The sequence below is a fragment of the Camelina sativa genome, chromosome 2, assembly GCF_030686135.1.
Source record: "Camelina sativa cultivar CO46 ecotype springtype chromosome 2, ASM3068613v1".
Classification (NCBI taxonomy): Eukaryota; Viridiplantae; Streptophyta; class Magnoliopsida; order Brassicales; family Brassicaceae; genus Camelina; species Camelina sativa.
Window position 1 is genome coordinate 28660063 of NC_141881.1, and position 18551 is coordinate 28678613.

Sequence of the window (18551 nt, forward strand, 5' to 3'; positions counted from 1 at the left end):
CTTTTTGTTTCCTATTGTATTTGGGTTTGGTTTGTTTTTTTTCCTTTTTTATTAAAAATTATGATTTGGGATGATATAAAAAGATCCCTTATATAATGAGAATCTATACTATTAAAAGAGAAACATTATTTAGAAGGTAAAATGAATCCTGAAATATATGACATAAAATGACCCTGAATAAATTAAAAAGCATACAATACAAAAAGGACATTAAAGTAAATTTGATAATAAAAATGCACGGATCCTATATGTCCTGGATTAATTCTGTTCGGATCATGTATTAACTGTTCAGAGCTGTTTTTCATACTCCCGTATCCAAACAGAATCAAAACAAGCATTTGCAATAAAATTCAAAAAAGGTAAGTAGTTTTGCGTAAACAATTTAAGGAAACAATAATTTTGATATTTATGTATATGTTTAATTTGGGCAATTAATTTCGAAATTGTATATATGTAAACTTATTTAATTTGATTTTATATTTTGAGATATATCCGGAAACAAGAAATTATGATGTTATCTAATATACAAAATCATCTAAATGTTTATAGAAATAATTTAAATCGGTATCTATTAAAATCGAGCAATTAAATACAAAATTGTATATATGTATAAAAATATAATTTGGTTATATATTGTGAGATATCTGTAAACAATATTTATGATTTTATATTATGATTTCAAACATATGTATTACATATATACAATATGTTTAGATCTTGGATACTGAATTAAGATATACATACGTTTGAAACTACTTATAACTTATCATTTTATCAATGCATAAATGTGTGGACCCGAAAACATGTTACAACTAAAGTAAAACAACAGTATTTTAAATATGTTTTTTTCTTCAGCTTATCTAGCATAAGCATGTACAAAACAAGAGATAAAAGAATGTTAACTGACACGGCATGTATGTGTGATTCTATTAACTGAATGTTTCAAAGAAATTATTTTTCTTAATCAAATACTTTATTTTGTTTTGAATCAAACTAGTACGTGTTTGTGTGCTAAATATGTAGGAACATGATTTTGAGGAAATGAGAAAAGAATAATGGGACGGAAACGGGATGGAAGAAGGAATAAGATGAGATTAAAAAATTTCAAAAATCAAAATCCAGGATCATGTTAGAATTAAAATAAATTAATGCTTCCAATATATTATGTAACATATTTTTCAATTTATCTAACACAAAAATGTCAAAAAAATATTCAAAAGAAAAAGAAAAAACATTAAACTATGTTCTATAATAGATAAAAAAAAAATCAACCATAGTTATGAGACATATCACTACAAGAAAATAGAGTCATAGCTACACTAAAATTTGTTGCAATAACTCCATATTTTGTTGCAAATTTGAAAATGCAATAAAACTGAGACACATTTTCTATTGTTGCTATATGAGCGTTGCAAATTGGTATTTGTTGCACATATATTGCAAAATTTGCAATAAATAGACTCCTTGCTATGTTATCGTATTAATGCAACATTATTTTTGTAGTAAATTTGTTGTATAATTGTAACGTATCTTTGCAACTTTCATTTGTTACAAATTATTGCCACATAAAAAGTATAGCAAATATTATTACAGATATACAATGAATAAATTTATTGCTATATGTGTTGTATTATTGCAACAAAATTTATGAAGCAAATTAGTGGTGTAATTACATCATTTTTTGTAACATTAATTTTAATCACATCATTTTTTTGGCTCATTAAAATATAAAATTTTCTTTCATATTTTCTTATAATAAGATTTAAAATTTAATAATAAAACAATAAACAATAACTTATTTTATTAAATAATCAATTACTGAAATATTTTAACAATGAATTAGAAACTAGTAGAAAAAAATGAATCATAATAATAAATAAGTTCAGATATAATAATAACTTTGAAGGAAAAACTAAAACAATTAAGTGTGTTTACACTAGTAGAAAATAGACGATGATACAATATCTACAAATAATTTCTCTAACTCTTCAAGCTTTTTGTCCTTCTTTCTGTTTTCCTCATGCTTTCTGTAAATGTAGATGACCAATCAAAACTGATCCATTTTCAGTAAAGAACGTAGCTATTTAGATAAACAGATTTAATATCAGTTAACGTAACGAGAAAAACTATATAGCTAATAAGATCCTATAACAAAAATGAGTCGATTAAAAAGTGTGTTTACCTTAGAGAAGGAGCTGCAAACGGGTTGTGTTGAGAACAGAAGTTAAACTATATATAACTAAAAGAAAATAAAATCGTATCTTTCGATCCTGAATAATAGTGGATTAATTCAATCAGTTATTATTAAAAACTAAAAGACTTGAAAATAAAGCAAATGGTGGACGTTTTTTCTCAATATACATATGACCAAAAAGATACTTTAAACTAACAAGATTATTTTCATTATAAAAAACAGGATTATTCTCATTTAAAGTAAATATTGAAATTTGTAGTTATCCATATTATATTAAAAAGTGGTAAAATGAAAAATATAAATATTTTAATCTCCAAACACTGGCTGAAAAAACGTAGCCAAATATTTACTCAAATACGAAACCATATTTTACGACAACAATTTATTTTATAAGCTATTAGAAAAATTAAGAACGTACACATGTATTGTAAAAAAAAGTATAAATTAAGAAACAAATAATTGAGAACATGAAACAAGACAGTGATAGAACTAAGTTACGGAAAAAAAAATTATGTATTATAATGTATAATCATAAACATGTTAAGTAACACAACATACGTATATAGTATAGGTTTTGATAGCAGAAAGAACCAAAACCGAAGATGCTCATTCGGGCTCTCTTTTTATGTTTATGCGCCTCAAATAGTCATGACCACTAGTCCTCAACTCACAGCCTCATAACTCATCTCATCTTCCACAAACTCTGATTTTAAAATTTCTAATGAGAATTCATCAAAAGTTAATGTTAAGAAAAAGATGTCATAGTCACTCATAGAAAGCTTTTCGCTATAGCTTTTGACGAAAGTTTTATAGAATGTATATGTTGCAAAAGAGTTATTAAATGTCATAAATATAATGACAAAAGATGTCATGTATTTTGTTACATAATTTAATATAATTTTCTTGCAAATTAGCCATAATTCATAATTGTTGAATACTTGTTACAAATTTGTAAAATATATTTATATGTCGTAAAGACGTTGCTAATTTATAACGAAAAAGCACAACAATATTTATTGTTGCTATTTTGTAATAAATTTGCAATAAAATTGTGATGTGCAATTATCATTGCAAAAATATGGCAAAACTTGTTACAATTTTTTGACGAATACTATCATTGCAAAAATTATGTTGCAATATCACTATATTCTTGTAGTGTAAACAGGACATGATGGATTTTATCTCCTAAATTAGACATACCATCTTTCTGTTACTATTTTTTAATATAATTGTTTTTACTGATAACAAAAACAAATTTGATCATTTTTTGTCTGAACCGAATTAAAAATAAATCAAATACTAAACTGATATAAAAAAAGTTTGGATTATGAATGTTAATAACATTTATTAAAAATATGTTTACAAACATAATCCGCATGTACGTAATAAATTATAAATGTGTTAGTAAATTTAGTTTTTAAAATTAACCCCGCAAGTATGTGCGGGTCCGAATCTAGTTATCCTATTAATAAGCTTCCCTTGTTTCTTGTGTTTCTATCCGCCAATAAAAATATATTTTGTTGTTGTTTATTATATTTATTTTTTTCACTCTAGCACTATCTCTACGTAGTTTATTTAGTGTTCAATATTACGTCTACAGAAGAATGCATGGACTGTTGCATGACATGTGTGTTTATTTTAGATACAAATAATTCTATGAATTACTCGATTCCATTAGTAATGAAGATTCAGAATATATATATATATATATATATATATATATATATATATATATATCATCCAGATTATGTTGCTGTATTGTTGAAGATGTGAAACCATCAGGGGATTCTCTTAAAATAGACGTGAAGAATCAGCACTACTCAAAATCAGCGAAACTCTATAGAGAAAGAAGATGATCATTTTTTTTTCCTTGTCTACATGTACTAATTGACTGGTTCATTATATTTTAAGGTATGATGGTCAGGTGTATTTAATTTCAATATGCTCTAATTAACGCCCTAACTAAAAATAGTTTGGCAAATTAATAAAGAAAATTTCTCTTTTCTAAAAATATATCCAGAGAAAAGCGAATAGCCAAAGAAATTTCTTGGAGTCTTTTTCACAATTCCTTAATTAATTAACGACCTTCAACTACTCTTTAAGCATCTATATAAATCCCAGTTACCATAGAAAACAAAGATCATTAAAAATCCAAAAAAAAGTAATAATATATCGATAGAAATATTCTCACTCTTTCTCCAAGAAATAAAAGAAAATGGCAAGAATTTCATTAGCGATATGTCTAACGTTACTTGTCACGTTAAGCACCGTTTATGAAACACAAGGGACCTTCTCGTTACCCCATTACTTGGAAAAATTTCCCAAAGTGGGCAAAGACTTTGAGGCTTTCGCAAACAAAGGTATGTCGGACTTCCTTGGGGACCTGGAGGGTATGTGTCCCAAAAACGCAGAGTTCAAGAATTTATTTGCAACGTTGAAGGATTACATGGCCTCCTTCGGTTCCGGGTCGTCAAAAGATATCAAGATGGAGTTGTCAGAAAAATCCGAAAAATTGTTCAGGGCTATGTCTGTTTTCGACACTAGCAAAGGCGGAATATCAGTAAGTAGTTTTGATACAATATTCATATGGTACGTAACGTATGTGATCATGATAGTTGTTGCTTTTGGCGAGATAGGATGATTCGTGGAATCTGGTGGATGGCTTGTTGTCAATGGGGAAGGGTTTGATGGAGATGAAGAAGAGCGGTTCCCAGGAGTTAACTTTTGAACAAAGAAAAGAACTGATCGTGTCTATGGTGGAATGGACCCGAGGGATTGGTCTATTCGTTAAGGCCGCCTCCGAGAGTAAAGGACAATCTATTGATCTGTCATCTTTTGGGATTGACCATGACAACAGTGTAGAATCTCCTATTAAAAGAGCTATGTACGAAACACAAGGAACATTCTCACTACCCCATTACTTGGAGAATCTCCCTAAAAAGGGCCAAGACGTTGAGCCTTTCGCTTACAATGGTATGTCGCACTTCATCGATAGCCTAGAGAGTAAGTGTCCTGCGACAACAGAGTTCAAGGATTTATTTGTAAAGCTGGAGGACTACATGGCATGCTTCAAGTCGGCATCATCCGGATCAAAAGATTTCAAGGTGGACATGTCAATAAAATCTCAGAGGCTCTCCAAGGCTATGTCTGTATTAATTGGTGGCAGCGGGATATCTGTAAGTTCTATAAGTAACTATATCTATATACATATATCTGTCAGATGTTCGTCGCTCGCTGTTTTAAATGAGATATATATATATATATATATATATATATATATATCTATAAATATATTGTTTTTTGGGCGATAGGTGGATTCGTGGAGGGTGCTCGATGGAACGTTGACAATGGGAAAATTTTTGGTTGACATGAAGAAGCATGGTTCCAATGAGATAACTTTCGAACAAAGGACAGAAATGGTCGGGTCTATGGTGAAATGGGCTAGATCTATCGGTCTTTTCGCCAGGATGGCCTCTGAGGAGAAAGGAAAAACCATTGATCTAACACCTTTTGGTATTTTTCATGCCCGAAATTATGGAAAAGGTAACTTCAAAACATCCAGCGAGCTCTAATCATCCTATGAAAAAAGTCACCCTCCAAGTAAAGATATAACAAGTGAGTGTAAAGAGTAATAATGTTTTCATTTTATTTAGACAGCCCTTGCATTGTAAGACACGAGAGAGCTGTAGAACATTTTTGGCTATTATAACTATATTAATAAAATTTTACTAATTATTTTTACTTTGCTATATATATATATATATATATATATTTAGATCTATTAATTATTGAACAGTCTTACGTAACAGATGTGAAAATATATATACTGTATACAATATTAACGTCCAATCCACACCACACAAACCCGTGGATTTTTCATTTTCTTGCTATGAATTTGATCTTCATTTTCTTGTCTTATACACGATTTATGCGTCTTGAAACACACACAAGCTTACCCGCCAGCGTTACCTTTCGATCAAGATTAATGTGTCTTGAAACACACGCAAGCTTACCGACCAACGTTTGCATATATCTCAGGGGATCTATATATATAATTATTTATATTGTTCTCAATCTCAATGTTTTCGACATAAATTAGGAATCTGTTTTTTACCTTTCTTGTAAATCAGTGTTATATAGAGACATTTTTGTGTGGGAACTTGCCGATACAACTATCGAAGAGGTTGTTAGGGAAAAGGATATATTCCATATTTTATTGTGAATATTTTTAGTCAATATTCTCTACTTATGCATCGAGTCATTGTATCTATATACTGTATACCCTTTACATATCAATAAGACAAACAATACTTCTCTTTGAGATTTACATGGTATCAGAGCCAAATTACAAAACCCTAAATACCTAAATATTTTTCTTCTCCACTGTTTCTTGTTTTTCAAGGAAACAGGTTTTCTAATTCTACTATTTGTCTCCTATCTACACGATGGCTACAACATCAGCTCTTTCGACTACTACTACTACTAAGGAATTGATCACATCTTCTCCTTACCACCTATCCTCTAATGATCAGCAACATCATGTTCTTACTCCGTTTCTCCTTAATGGTGAAAACTATGAGAAGTGGGCTAAGAATGCACGCAACAATCTCGCAGCAAAGCATAAACTTGATCTTGTCGATGGTACTCTTCTTAAACCTGCTACTGATTCTCCCGATTACCAACGGTGGGTTCAAGTCAACTCGATGTTATGCGGCTGGCTCTATGCGAGTTTAGATCCTCAAGTCCAGAAGGTGATCTCGTTTGTTGACAACGCAAAAGTCCTATGGGACAATTTTCGTGTTCGTTACTCTATTGGGAATGTTTCTCTTGTTCACCAAATCAAATCTTCTATTGCTCGATGTGCTCAAGATGGTCAGCCTGTTGATGATTATTTCGGCCAAATCAAGGTCATGTGGGATGATCTTGATGATTTTGAGCCCTTTATTGATTGTTGTTGCAATTCTCCGTCTTGTCCTCAACGTCTCAAGCAGCAAGCACGTTGAGATCTTGAGCTTATCATCAATTTCTCATGGGTCTCGACGCTTCTCGTTTGGTACTACACGTACCAATATTCTTAGCCGTCTCAACCGCGACACCAATGTAACACTTGACCATGTTTACTCTGAAGTTATTGCTGAAAAACGCCATCTTACTGTGGCTTGATCTAAAGAAGAACGTATTGATGTCGTCGGTTTTGCTGTGAAAGCTGGTGTCAATGCTATTGCATCCGCTACACGTCTAACTCAAGGACCATGTACTCACTGTGGCCGTACCAATCACTCGGTGGATACATGTTTCGAACTTCACGGCTTGCCCGATTGGTGGATCGAGAAACATGGTGATACTAGAGGAGGATCACGATCTGACTCCACTCGAGGTAGAGGTCGTGGCTCTTACCGTGGACGCGGTCGTGGGCGTTCCTCTCCTACTTCCTATCGTGCTAACAATGCTCAAGCTCTTTCTGAAGTTGAATTCCCTGACTTACCTGGTGTTAGTAAGGCCACCTGGTCTGCTATTGTGAACTTGTTAAAACCTGACCAAACCTCTGGTTCCGATAAGCATTATTGTGTTGAGTTTTTACTTGACTCTGGAGCGTCTCATCATATGATAGGTGATGATGATCTCCTTGTGGATGCACATGACATTCCTAGAAGTATTGTTGTTCTTTCCAATGGAAATAATACTTTCGCTACTAAAGAAGGGACGATGATCCTTGGAGATCACGTTAAACTGAATCGTGTTCTCTATGTTCCTGATCTTTCTTGCACTCTCATCTCTCTCGCTAGAATTTGTCGTGAGCTGTTCTGCTATGCTTTATTTATTGATACATTGAGTGTTATACATGACCGTACTTTGAAGATGTTGATTGGCGCAGGTGAAGAGAGAGATGGGGTTTCTCACTTTCATGGAGCGGTTTCAGCATGCGTCAACAAGGTCAAGAAATCCACAAGAACTCTTTGGCATGAACGTTTGGGGCATCCATCTACGAAGATTTTATCTAGTTTTTTTATCGACTTTCCTGGATTCTGCACACCATAGTAGTGATAATAATGATTTTTGCGAAGGTTGTATTCAAGCTAAACAAACGCGGTTAGTTTTTCCTGAGAGTACTAATAAAGCGGACGCATGTTTTTCTTTGATACATTGTGATATCTGGGGACCTTACAAAATTGCTTCTATGTGTGGAGCACACTATTTTCTTACTATTGTCAACGACTACTCTCGGGCCGTGTGGACCTATTTGCTTCTTGCCAAAAGCGAAGTTGCCATTCATCTCAAACAGTTTGTGGCCATGGCTCATCAACAATTTGGAAAAAAGATTAAAGTCATTTGTAGTGACAATGGGAGTGAGTTTCTTGGTCTTCGTCATTTTTTTAAAGATCGTGGCATTCTACATCAAACTTCTTGCTTTTATACTCCGCAACAAAATGGGAGAGTTGAGCACAAACATCGTCATATTCTCAACATGGCGCGTTCTTTCCTCTTTCAAGCTGACTTACCAATTTGTTTTTGGGGCGAGAATGTCCTCACGGCTGTGTATTTAATCAATCGCACTCCTACTCCGCTTCTACAAGGCAAAACCCCGCATGAGCTTCTTTATTCTACTCCTCCGAATTTTGCACCACTTGGCGTATTTGGTTGCTTGTGTTTTGCCAAACGTCATTCTTCTCGTCGTGATAAGTTCCAAGAACGAGGTCGAAGATGTATCTTTCTCGGTTATCCTCCTAATCAAAAAGGTTGGCGTGTTTATGACATGGAGACCAAAGATATTTTCGTCTCGCGTGATGTTATCTTTAACAAAGATGTTTTTCTGTCTTGTTCACCTTCTGACTCTGAACAGCCTGTTGCGTACATGGTCATTCCACTACCGCTTATCTCCGTAAATGATTTCATTGCCGAAACAACACCTCCGACTCTCGAAAACAGGGGGAGTCTTCCCACACCTATCCCTACTACAGTCGTTGATTCTCCGCCTACTACAGCTATTGTCTCTCCTCTGCCTCCTAGTAATGATGTTGTTACATCTCCTGAATCCGCTGCTTTCTCTAATGAGAATTCTGATGATTTTGATGTTGGTAATGACCAATTTGGTCGTGGTTATCACACAAAGTTGCCGTCTACTCGGCTTAAACCTTATGTTGCTTACTCCGCACGTCACGCTGAAACTCTCATCTCTCTCAAACCTTCGTCTACTCCAGCATCTTCAAGTACTTGTTTCTATCCTATAACACACTATGTTTCTTGTGACAAATTTAGCTCTGCCCATCAAAAATTCCTTGCATCCGTGACTATGGTCGATGAACCGGTTATTTATAAGCAAGCAGTTCAACTATTAGAATAGTGTGACTCTATGTGCAAGGAGATCAACGCACTCGAACTTAACGAGACCTAAACGCTTGAACGTCTTCCACCGGGCGTAAAAGCTCTTGGCTCTAAATGGGTGTATCGGCTTAAGTTTAATTCAGATGGTACCCTTGAATGGTATAAAGCGAGGTTAGTAGCTCTTGGTAATCACCAAAAAGAGGGTGTTGATTTTTCGGAGACATTTGCTCCGGTTGCTAAACTTCAAACCGTTCGTACCTTACTTGGTGTTGCTTCGGTTAAAATTAGGAACTCCATCAGATGGATGTTCACAATGCATTCTTACATGGCGATCTTGATGAGGATATCTACATGAAACTACCTCCAGGTTTTCTTCCAGCTGATCCGTCTCTTGTGTGCAAACTTAAAAAGTCCATTTATGGTCTTCGGCAAGCTCCTCGCTGCTGGTTTTCCAAGTTATCTACAGCTCTTCTCGACTATGGCTTTGTCCGTTCTCACAAAGAAAATTCCCTGTTTACCTATCGGCGTGGTGCTGTTGTTCTTCATGTTCTTGTTTACGTTGATGAATTGATTGTTTGTGGTTCTGATTCGGCAGTTCTCAAATTGTCTAAAGATTATTTATGCCGATGTTTCAAGATGAAGGATCTAGGCACGTTGAAATACTTTCTTGGCATTGAAGTTGCTCGTGGACCTGATGGCATCCTTCTCCCGCAACGCAAATATTATCTTGATATCATCGACGAGTGTGGTTTGTCTGGCTCGTGTCCGGTTGACACTCCTTTGGAGCAAAATCATACGCTGTTGGATTCTAAAAGTGCACCGCACTCGGATCCGGCACAATATCGATGTCTAGTTGGACGTCTTGTTTATCTCACTCATACGCGTCCGGAGTTAAGTTATGCTGTCAACATTCTTGCACAGTTTACGCAGACACCTCTTACGGATCATTGAGTTGCGGCTCAGCGTTTGGTTCGTTACTTGAAGTCTTCACCCGGCCAGGGTGTTGTTCTATCTTCCACGGCTCCTCTGCAAGTGAATGCCTATTGCGATTCTGATTTTAATAAATGTCCTTCTACTGGACAGTCCCTTACAGGTTATATAGTAATGCTTGGTGATTCTCCTCTTCAATGGAAGACAAAGAAGCAAAGTCGTGTGTCGCTTTCATCGACTGAAGCAGAGTATTGCGCCATGGCTATGATTTGTACGGAGCTATTGTGGCTAAAGGAAGTTTTGCAGTTCCTTGGTGTCGATCATCCTTAGCCAATGCATTTATTCAGTGATAGTCAAGCAGCTCTTCAAATCACAGCAAACTCTGTTTTTCATGAACGCACAATGCATATTGAGAGTGATTGTCACTTCATTCGTGATGAAATTACTTCCGGTACCATTACTACCGCTCATATCCCTACTGAAGAACAGCCGGCTGACATCTTCACTATAGCCCTCGGATGTGATCAGTTCAAGTATCTACGGTCCAAGTTGGGCGTTCTAAACTTACACGCTCCATCTTGAGGGAGAGTGTTAGCGAAAAGGATATGTTCCATATCTTAATGTGTATATCTTTAGTCAATATTCTCTACTTGTGCATCAAGTCTATTGTATCTATATATACTCTTTACATATCAATAAGACAAACAACGCTTTTCTCTAAGATTTACAGATGTCTTTATCAAAGTTGCTAGAACTGCTCAAGCTTTCATTTCCTTGTCTTAAACGCTATTTTCAATTATAGGGTTCTCTTTATTGGGTGAAAATTTTATATATCTTAAGGCACACGCAAACGTATCACCATTTTGTTAATAGTTCTTTAGTGTTAGAGACTTAGAGTTGCATGCGATAGCAGAGAGTTCTGCAAAGGTTGTCTCATATCCACTAAAGCAAAACTCCATTTAAATTACTGGACACTTCATGTTAGCCGCATTTAAATTTGACTCTATATAACTTAAAACTGCATATATGTATATCTATATATATATATATATTGAATCTGTGTATATATATTGAATCTGTGTATATATATAACTTAAAATTTGAGAAGAACATAATTTAATATTGTTGTTTTTGTTCTCCTTTCAAAAAAAATAATTATTGTAAGTGTTGGAGGAATACACAACGCTTTAAATAACAATATAGATATAATTACTTTGTTTAATTTGGTTATTTAACAAGTTTTCACAAAATATTGTTTGTAGTTTGTAATGAGACATTTAAAAATAGATTGATGGTAAGTTTGGTGTGTTTAATTTACCACCAAAATGTCTTTGGGGAAACTTAGATCTCGGGAGAAGTTCAATAAACCTAGTTTTATGTGTGTCAGTTAAACTAAAGATGCTTGTGATTTAGACTTACTTTGGTAGTGCTTAGATGATGAACTTATTTTGCCTAACTTATATCACACATGTAATGTTTTTACCTTTCATTAAAACATCACAAGAGGAAGGTTTAAAGTTGTTTGTACAAAAAGAAAGAAAAAGAAAAAACGATGTTTAAACTTTAAATTTTCCGTTGGTTCCTTTTTATTATTGATTTTTTTTTTTTTTAGTTTACTCTCGCGTACGTGTAGTACTTCTTCTATTAGTAGACTCTGTTTCTTATTTTGTTTTCATGAATATATTTTTCAATTGTTCCATTTCATTTTTTAATAATAAAAATTTAAGTCTCTTATTCTTTGGACTAAAAATTGTTTTTGGAAGGGAAAGAAGCATGTGGAGTGTGTTGTCCATTGAGTTCAATCAAAGAAAGCAAACAGGAATGGGTCAAGTGTACGTTGGAAAGCTAATCGGTGAGTTAATTGAGACGATGACAAAAATGAAAAGTAACCTGTAATAAAAGACAGACTTCACAGATTTCATTAGTAAGAAGCCAATTTAGTGAGAAGCCAATTTATCTATTACCCAAGAGTATATCACACTGACTACTAGCTAATGAGTACTAGTAGTAGTAAATATGAGCTTTTGTCACACAAGAGTAAGATTAGGGAATGACCAAACGTACATAGATGTTGGAGATAAGATTAATGATAGTTAATTAACTCCTAATTATGTACAGGGGATAAACAAATGTAAATCTTAATTTGTTATTTTTTTAAGTCGCAATTGGTGCATGATTGCATGAAGATTAAGAAGCCTAACTTCATTAAGCAATAATATGCCGAAATGTGAACGCCAAGGAACTAGAAAATTAAGAAAAACAAAATGCATAATTAACTTGAAGTTTGGTTGGTACAATTAACACTTGATATATAATACTGTTTCTGTAGTTTCCTCACAAAAAGATTCTTGTAAATGTTGGATGAATATAAATAATATGCTATCTAACACTTTCTCAAATAAAAATGATAATGATGATAATAATATCTTGCTTTAGTTTGGTTGGAAAATGAATTTTTGCATGCTTTGTAACAATGTTTGTAATTAGTAATGAGACACTTAAAGATGGATGAATGGTCAGTTTGGTGTTTTACCAACCAAAGTGTCTTTGAGCTTTCCAAAAATTTCTACTATATAAATCAACACTCATATCCTAACATTGCAAACACAAACATCTATTAATAAATAAATTTTTCTTTATTTTTTATTCTAATCTTTCATAATTAAGAAAACAAAATGCTAGGTTTGAACAAAAAGGTTACAACTGTTGTAATGACGATGTTTTGGATTACACTAATCAGTATATCGTGTTTGAATGCAGAAGCAGAGTTATTTATAAATCCAATAGATTGCTTCAACTCAATCAAGAAGACTCAGGGATGCAGTGATGCCATTGGTGATATACATCACTGGGACTTCAGCCATCTAAAACGTGCTTGCTGCGAAGCACTCGAAGGTTTAAGCGAAGGATGTTGGCCCATTGTCTTTCCAGGACAACCCCTTGTTCACACAATGATTAAAGGCATATGTTTTTTTCTATAGAAAACATATGGTCGTTATTTATGATCAAAAGCATGCTAGCAAGTAAACAATAAATAATGTGTGTTGTAATGCGTTTTATCTTCTTTTTTTTTTTGTTTCCTATTGTATTTGGGTTTGGTTTGTTTTTTTTCCTTTTTTTATTAAAAATTATGATTTGGGATGATATAAAAAGATCCCTTATATAATGAGAATTATCCTATTAATAAGCCTCCCTTGTTTCTTGTGTTTCTATCCGCCAATAAAAATATATTTTGTTGTTGTTTATTATATTTATTTTTTTCACTCTAGCACTATCTCTACGTAGTTTATTTAGTGTTCAATATTACGTCTACAGAAGAATGCATGGACTGTTGCATGACATGTGTGTTTATTTTAGATACAAATAATTCTATGAATTACTCGATTCCATTAGTAATGAAGATTCAGAATATATATATATATATATATATATATATATATATATATATATATATATATATATATATATATATATATATATATATATATATCATCCAGATTATGTTGCTGTATTGTTGAAGATGTGAAACCATCAGGGGATTCTCTTAAAATAGACGTGAAGAATCAGCACTACTCAAAATCAGCGAAACTCTATAGAGAAAGAAGATGATCATTTTTTTTTCCTTGTCTACATGTACTAATTGACTGGTTCATTATATTTTAAGGTATGATGGTCAGGTGTATTTAATTTCAATATGCTCTAATTAACGCCCTAACTAAAAATAGTTTGGCAAATTAATAAAGAAAATTTCTCTTTTCTAAAAATATATCCAGAGAAAAGCGAATAGCCAAAGAAATTTCTTGGAGTCTTTTTCACAATTCCTTAATTAATTAACGACCTTCAACTACTCTTTAAGCATCTATATAAATCCCAGTTACCATAGAAAACAAAGATCATTAAAAATCCAAAAAAAAGTAATAATATATCGATAGAAATATTCTCACTCTTTCTCCAAGAAATAAAAGAAAATGGCAAGAATTTCATTAGCGATATGTCTAACGTTACTTGTCACGTTAAGCACCGTTTATGAAACACAAGGGACCTTCTCGTTACCCCATTACTTGGTAAAATTTCCCAAAGTGGGCAAAGACTTTGAGGCTTTCGCAAACAAAGGTATGTCGGACTTCCTTGGGGACCTGGAGGGTATGTGTCCCAAAAACGCAGAGTTCAAGAATTTATTTGCAACGTTGAAGGATTACATGGCCTCCTTCGGTTCCGGGTCGTCAAAAGATATCAAGATGGAGTTGTCAGAAAAATCCGAAAAATTGTTCAGGGCTATGTCTGTTTTCGACACTAGCAAAGGCGGAATATCAGTAAGTAGTTTTGATACAATATTCATATGGTACGTAACGTATGTGATCATGATAGTTGTTGCTTTTGGCGAGATAGGATGATTCGTGGAATCTGGTGGATGGCTTGTTGTCAATGGGGAAGGGTTTGATGGAGATGAAGAAGAGCGGTTCCCAGGAGTTAACTTTTGAACAAAGAAAAGAACTGATCGTGTCTATGGTGGAATGGACCCGAGGGATTGGTCTATTCGTTAAGGCCGCCTCCGAGAGTAAAGGACAATCTATTGATCTGTCATCTTTTGGGATTGACCATGACAACAGTGTAGAATCTCCTATTAAAAGAGCTATGTACGAAACACAAGGAACATTCTCACTACCCCATTACTTGGAGAATCTCCCTAAAAAGGGCCAAGACGTTGAGCCTTTCGCTTACAATGGTATGTCGCACTTCATCGATAGCCTAGAGAGTAAGTGTCCTGCGACAACAGAGTTCAAGGATTTATTTGTAAAGCTGGAGGACTACATGGCATGCTTCAAGTCGGCATCATCCGGATCAAAAGATTTCAAGGTGGACATGTCAATAAAATCTCAGAGGCTCTCCAAGGCTATGTCTGTATTAATTGGTGGCAGCGGGATATCTGTAAGTTCTATAAGTAACTATATCTATATACATATATCTGTCAGATGTTCGTCGCTCGCTGTTTTAAATGAGATATATATATATATATATATATATATATATCTATAAATATATTGTTTTTTGGGCGATAGGTGGATTCGTGGAGGGTGCTCGATGGAACGTTGACAATGGGAAAATTTTTGGTTGACATGAAGAAGCATGGTTCCAATGAGATAACTTTCGAACAAAGGACAGAAATGGTCGGGTCTATGGTGAAATGGGCTAGATCTATCGGTCTTTTCGCCAGGATGGCCTCTGAGGAGAAAGGAAAAACCATTGATCTAACACCTTTTGGTATTTTTCATGCCCGAAATTATGGAAAAGGTAACTTCAAAACATCCAGCGAGCTCTAATCATCCTATGAAAAAAGTCACCCTCCAAGTAAAGATATAACAAGTGAGTGTAAAGAGTAATAATGTTTTCATTTTATTTAGACAGCCCTTGCATTGTAAGACACGAGAGAGCTGTAGAACATTTTTGGCTATTATAACTATATTAATAAAATTTTACTAATTATTTTTACTTTGCTATATATATATATATATATATATTTAGATCTATTAATTATTGAACAGTCTTACGTAACAGATGTGAAAATATATATACTGTATACAATATTAACGTCCAATCCACACCACACAAACCCGTGGATTTTTCATTTTCTTGCTATGAATTTGATCTTCATTTTCTTGTCTTATACACGATTTATGCGTCTTGAAACACACACAAGCTTACCAGCCAGCGTTACCTTTCGATCAAGATTAATGTGTCTTGAAACACACGCAAGCTTACCGACCAACGTTTGCATATATCTCAGGGGATCTATATATATAATTATTTATATTGTTCTCAATCTCAATGTTTTCGACATAAATTAGGAGTCTGTTTTTTACCTTTCTTGTAAATCAGTGTTATATAGAGACATTTTTGTGTGGGAACTTGCCGATACAACTATCGAAGAGGTTGTTAGGGAAAAGGATATATTCCATATTTTATTGTGAATATTTTTAGTCAATATTCTCTACTTATGCATCGAGTCATTGTATCTATATACTGTATACCCTTTACATATCAATAAGATAAACAATACTTCTCTTTGAGATTTACATGGTATCAGAGCCAAATTACAAAACCCTAAATACCTAAATATTTTTCTTCTCCACTGTTTCTTGTTTTTCAAGGAAACAGGTTTTCTAATTCTACTATTTGTCTCCTATCTACACGATGGCTACAACATCAGCTCTTTCGACTACTACTACTACTAAGGAATTGATCACATCTTCTCCTTACCACCTATCCTCTAATGATCAGCAACATCATGTTCTTACTCCGTTTCTCCTTAATGGTGAAAACTATGAGAAGTGGGCTAAGAATGCACGCAACAATCTCGCAGCAAAGCATAAACTTGATCTTGTCGATGGTACTCTTCTTAAACCTGCTACTGATTCTCCCGATTACCAACGGTGGGTTCAAGTCAACTCGATGTTATGCGGCTGGCTCTATGCGAGTTTAGATCCTCAAGTCCAGAAGGTGATCTCGTTTGTTGACAACGCAAAAGTCCTATGGGACAATTTTCGTGTTCGTTACTCTATTGGGAATGTTTCTCTTGTTCACCAAATCAAATCTTCTATTGCTCGATGTGCTCAAGATGGTCAGCCTGTTGATGATTATTTCGGCCAAATCAAGGTCATGTGGGATGATCTTGATGATTTTGAGCCCTTTATTGATTGTTGTTGCAATTCTCCGTCTTGTCCTCAACGTCTCAAGCAGCAAGCACGTTGAGATCTTGAGCTTATCATCAATTTCTCATGGGTCTCGACGCTTCTCGTTTGGTACTACACGTACCAATATTCTTAGCCGTCTCAACCGCGACACCAATGTAACACTTGACCATGTTTACTCTGAAGTTATTGCTGAAAAACGCCATCTTACTGTGGCTCGATCTAAAGAAGAACGTATTGATATCGTTGGTTTTGCTGTGAAAGCTGGTGTCAATGCTATTGCATCCGCTACACGTCTAACTCAAGGACCATGTACTCACTGTGGCCGTACCAATCACTTGGTGGATACATGTTTTGAACTTCACGGCTTGCCCGATTGGTGGATCAAGAAATATGGTGATACTAGAGGAGGATCACGATCCGACTCCACTCGAGGTAGAGTTCGTGGCTCTTACCGCGGACGCGGTCGTGGGCGTTCCTCTCCTACTTCCTATCGTGCTAACAATGCTCAAGCTCTTTCTGAAGCTGAATTCCCTGACTTACCTGGTGTTAGTAAGGCCACCTGGTCTGCTATTGTGAACTTGTTAAAACCTGACCAAACCTCTGGTTTTGATAAGCTCTCCGGTAAGCATTCTTGTGTTGAGTTTTTACTTGACTCTGGAGCGTCTCATCATATGATAGGTGATGATGATCTCCTTGTGGATGCGCATGACATTCCTAGAAGTATTGTTGTTCTTCCCAATGGAAATAATACTTTCGCTACTAAAGAAGGGACGATGATCCTTGGAGATCACGTTAAACTGAATTGTGTTCTCTATGTTCCTGATCTTTCTTGCACTCTCATCTCTCTCGCTAGAATTTGTCGTGAGCTGTCCTGCTATGCTTTATTTACTGATACATTGGGTGTTATACAGGACCATACTTTGAAGATGCTGATTGGCGCAGGTGAAGAGAGAGATGGGGTTTCTCACTTTCGTGGAGTGGTTTCAGCATGCGTCAAAAATGTCAAGAAATCCACAAGAACTCTTTGGCATGAACGTTTGGGGCATCCATCTACGAAGATTTTATCTAGTTTTTTTTATCTACTTTACCGGATTCTGCACACCATAGTAGTGATAATAATGATATTTGTGAAGTTTGTATTCAAGCTAAACAAACGCGGTTAGTTTTACCCGAGATCGTTCTAATAAAGCGGACGCATGTTTTTCTTTGAGACATTGGGATATCTGGGGACCTTACAAAATTGCTTCTATGTGTGGAGCACACTATTTTCTTACTATTGTCAACGACTACTCTCGAGCCTTGTGGACCTATTTGCTTCTTGCCAAAAGCAAAGTTGCCATTCATCTCAAACAGTTTGTGGCCATGGCTCATCAACAATTTGGAAAAAAGATTAAAGTCATTTGTAGTGACAA

General features: G+C 34.7%; 2 protein-coding genes across 2 annotated transcripts; both read left to right on the forward strand.

The window, feature by feature from the left end:
• Positions 1–4298: 4298 nt before the first annotated feature.
• Positions 4299–5935, forward strand: LOC147949304 (uncharacterized). The gene is made up of 3 exons (XM_087491339.1): positions 4299–4754; positions 4831–5370; positions 5506–5935. Exons 1-3 carry the CDS (start codon positions 4410–4412, stop codon positions 5764–5766), a joined length of 1146 nt encoding a protein of 381 aa, XP_087347465.1. The 5' UTR covers positions 4299–4409; the 3' UTR covers positions 5767–5935.
• An 8391-nt stretch (positions 5936–14326) lies between these two features.
• LOC147949305 (uncharacterized) lies at positions 14327–15937 on the forward strand. Its single transcript, XM_087491354.1, has 3 exons — positions 14327–14760; positions 14837–15376; positions 15508–15937. The coding sequence occupies exons 1-3, from the start codon at positions 14416–14418 to the stop codon at positions 15766–15768; spliced, it is 1146 nt and encodes a 381-aa protein (XP_087347480.1). The 5' UTR covers positions 14327–14415; the 3' UTR covers positions 15769–15937.
• Positions 15938–18551: the final 2614 nt, after the last annotated feature.

Coding starts and splice junctions, on each gene's coding strand:
- LOC147949304 (XM_087491339.1), top strand. CDS start 4,410: ATGGCAAGAATTTCATTAGCGATATGTCTAACGTTACTTGTCACGTTA. Junction 4,755..4,830: donor CTAGCAAAGGCGGAATATCA/GTAAGTAGTTTT, acceptor TTGGCGAGATAG/GATGATTCGTGGAATCTGGT. Junction 5,371..5,505: donor TTGGTGGCAGCGGGATATCT/GTAAGTTCTATA, acceptor TTTGGGCGATAG/GTGGATTCGTGGAGGGTGCT.
- LOC147949305 (XM_087491354.1), top strand. CDS start 14,416: ATGGCAAGAATTTCATTAGCGATATGTCTAACGTTACTTGTCACGTTA. Junction 14,761..14,836: donor CTAGCAAAGGCGGAATATCA/GTAAGTAGTTTT, acceptor TTGGCGAGATAG/GATGATTCGTGGAATCTGGT. Junction 15,377..15,507: donor TTGGTGGCAGCGGGATATCT/GTAAGTTCTATA, acceptor TTTGGGCGATAG/GTGGATTCGTGGAGGGTGCT.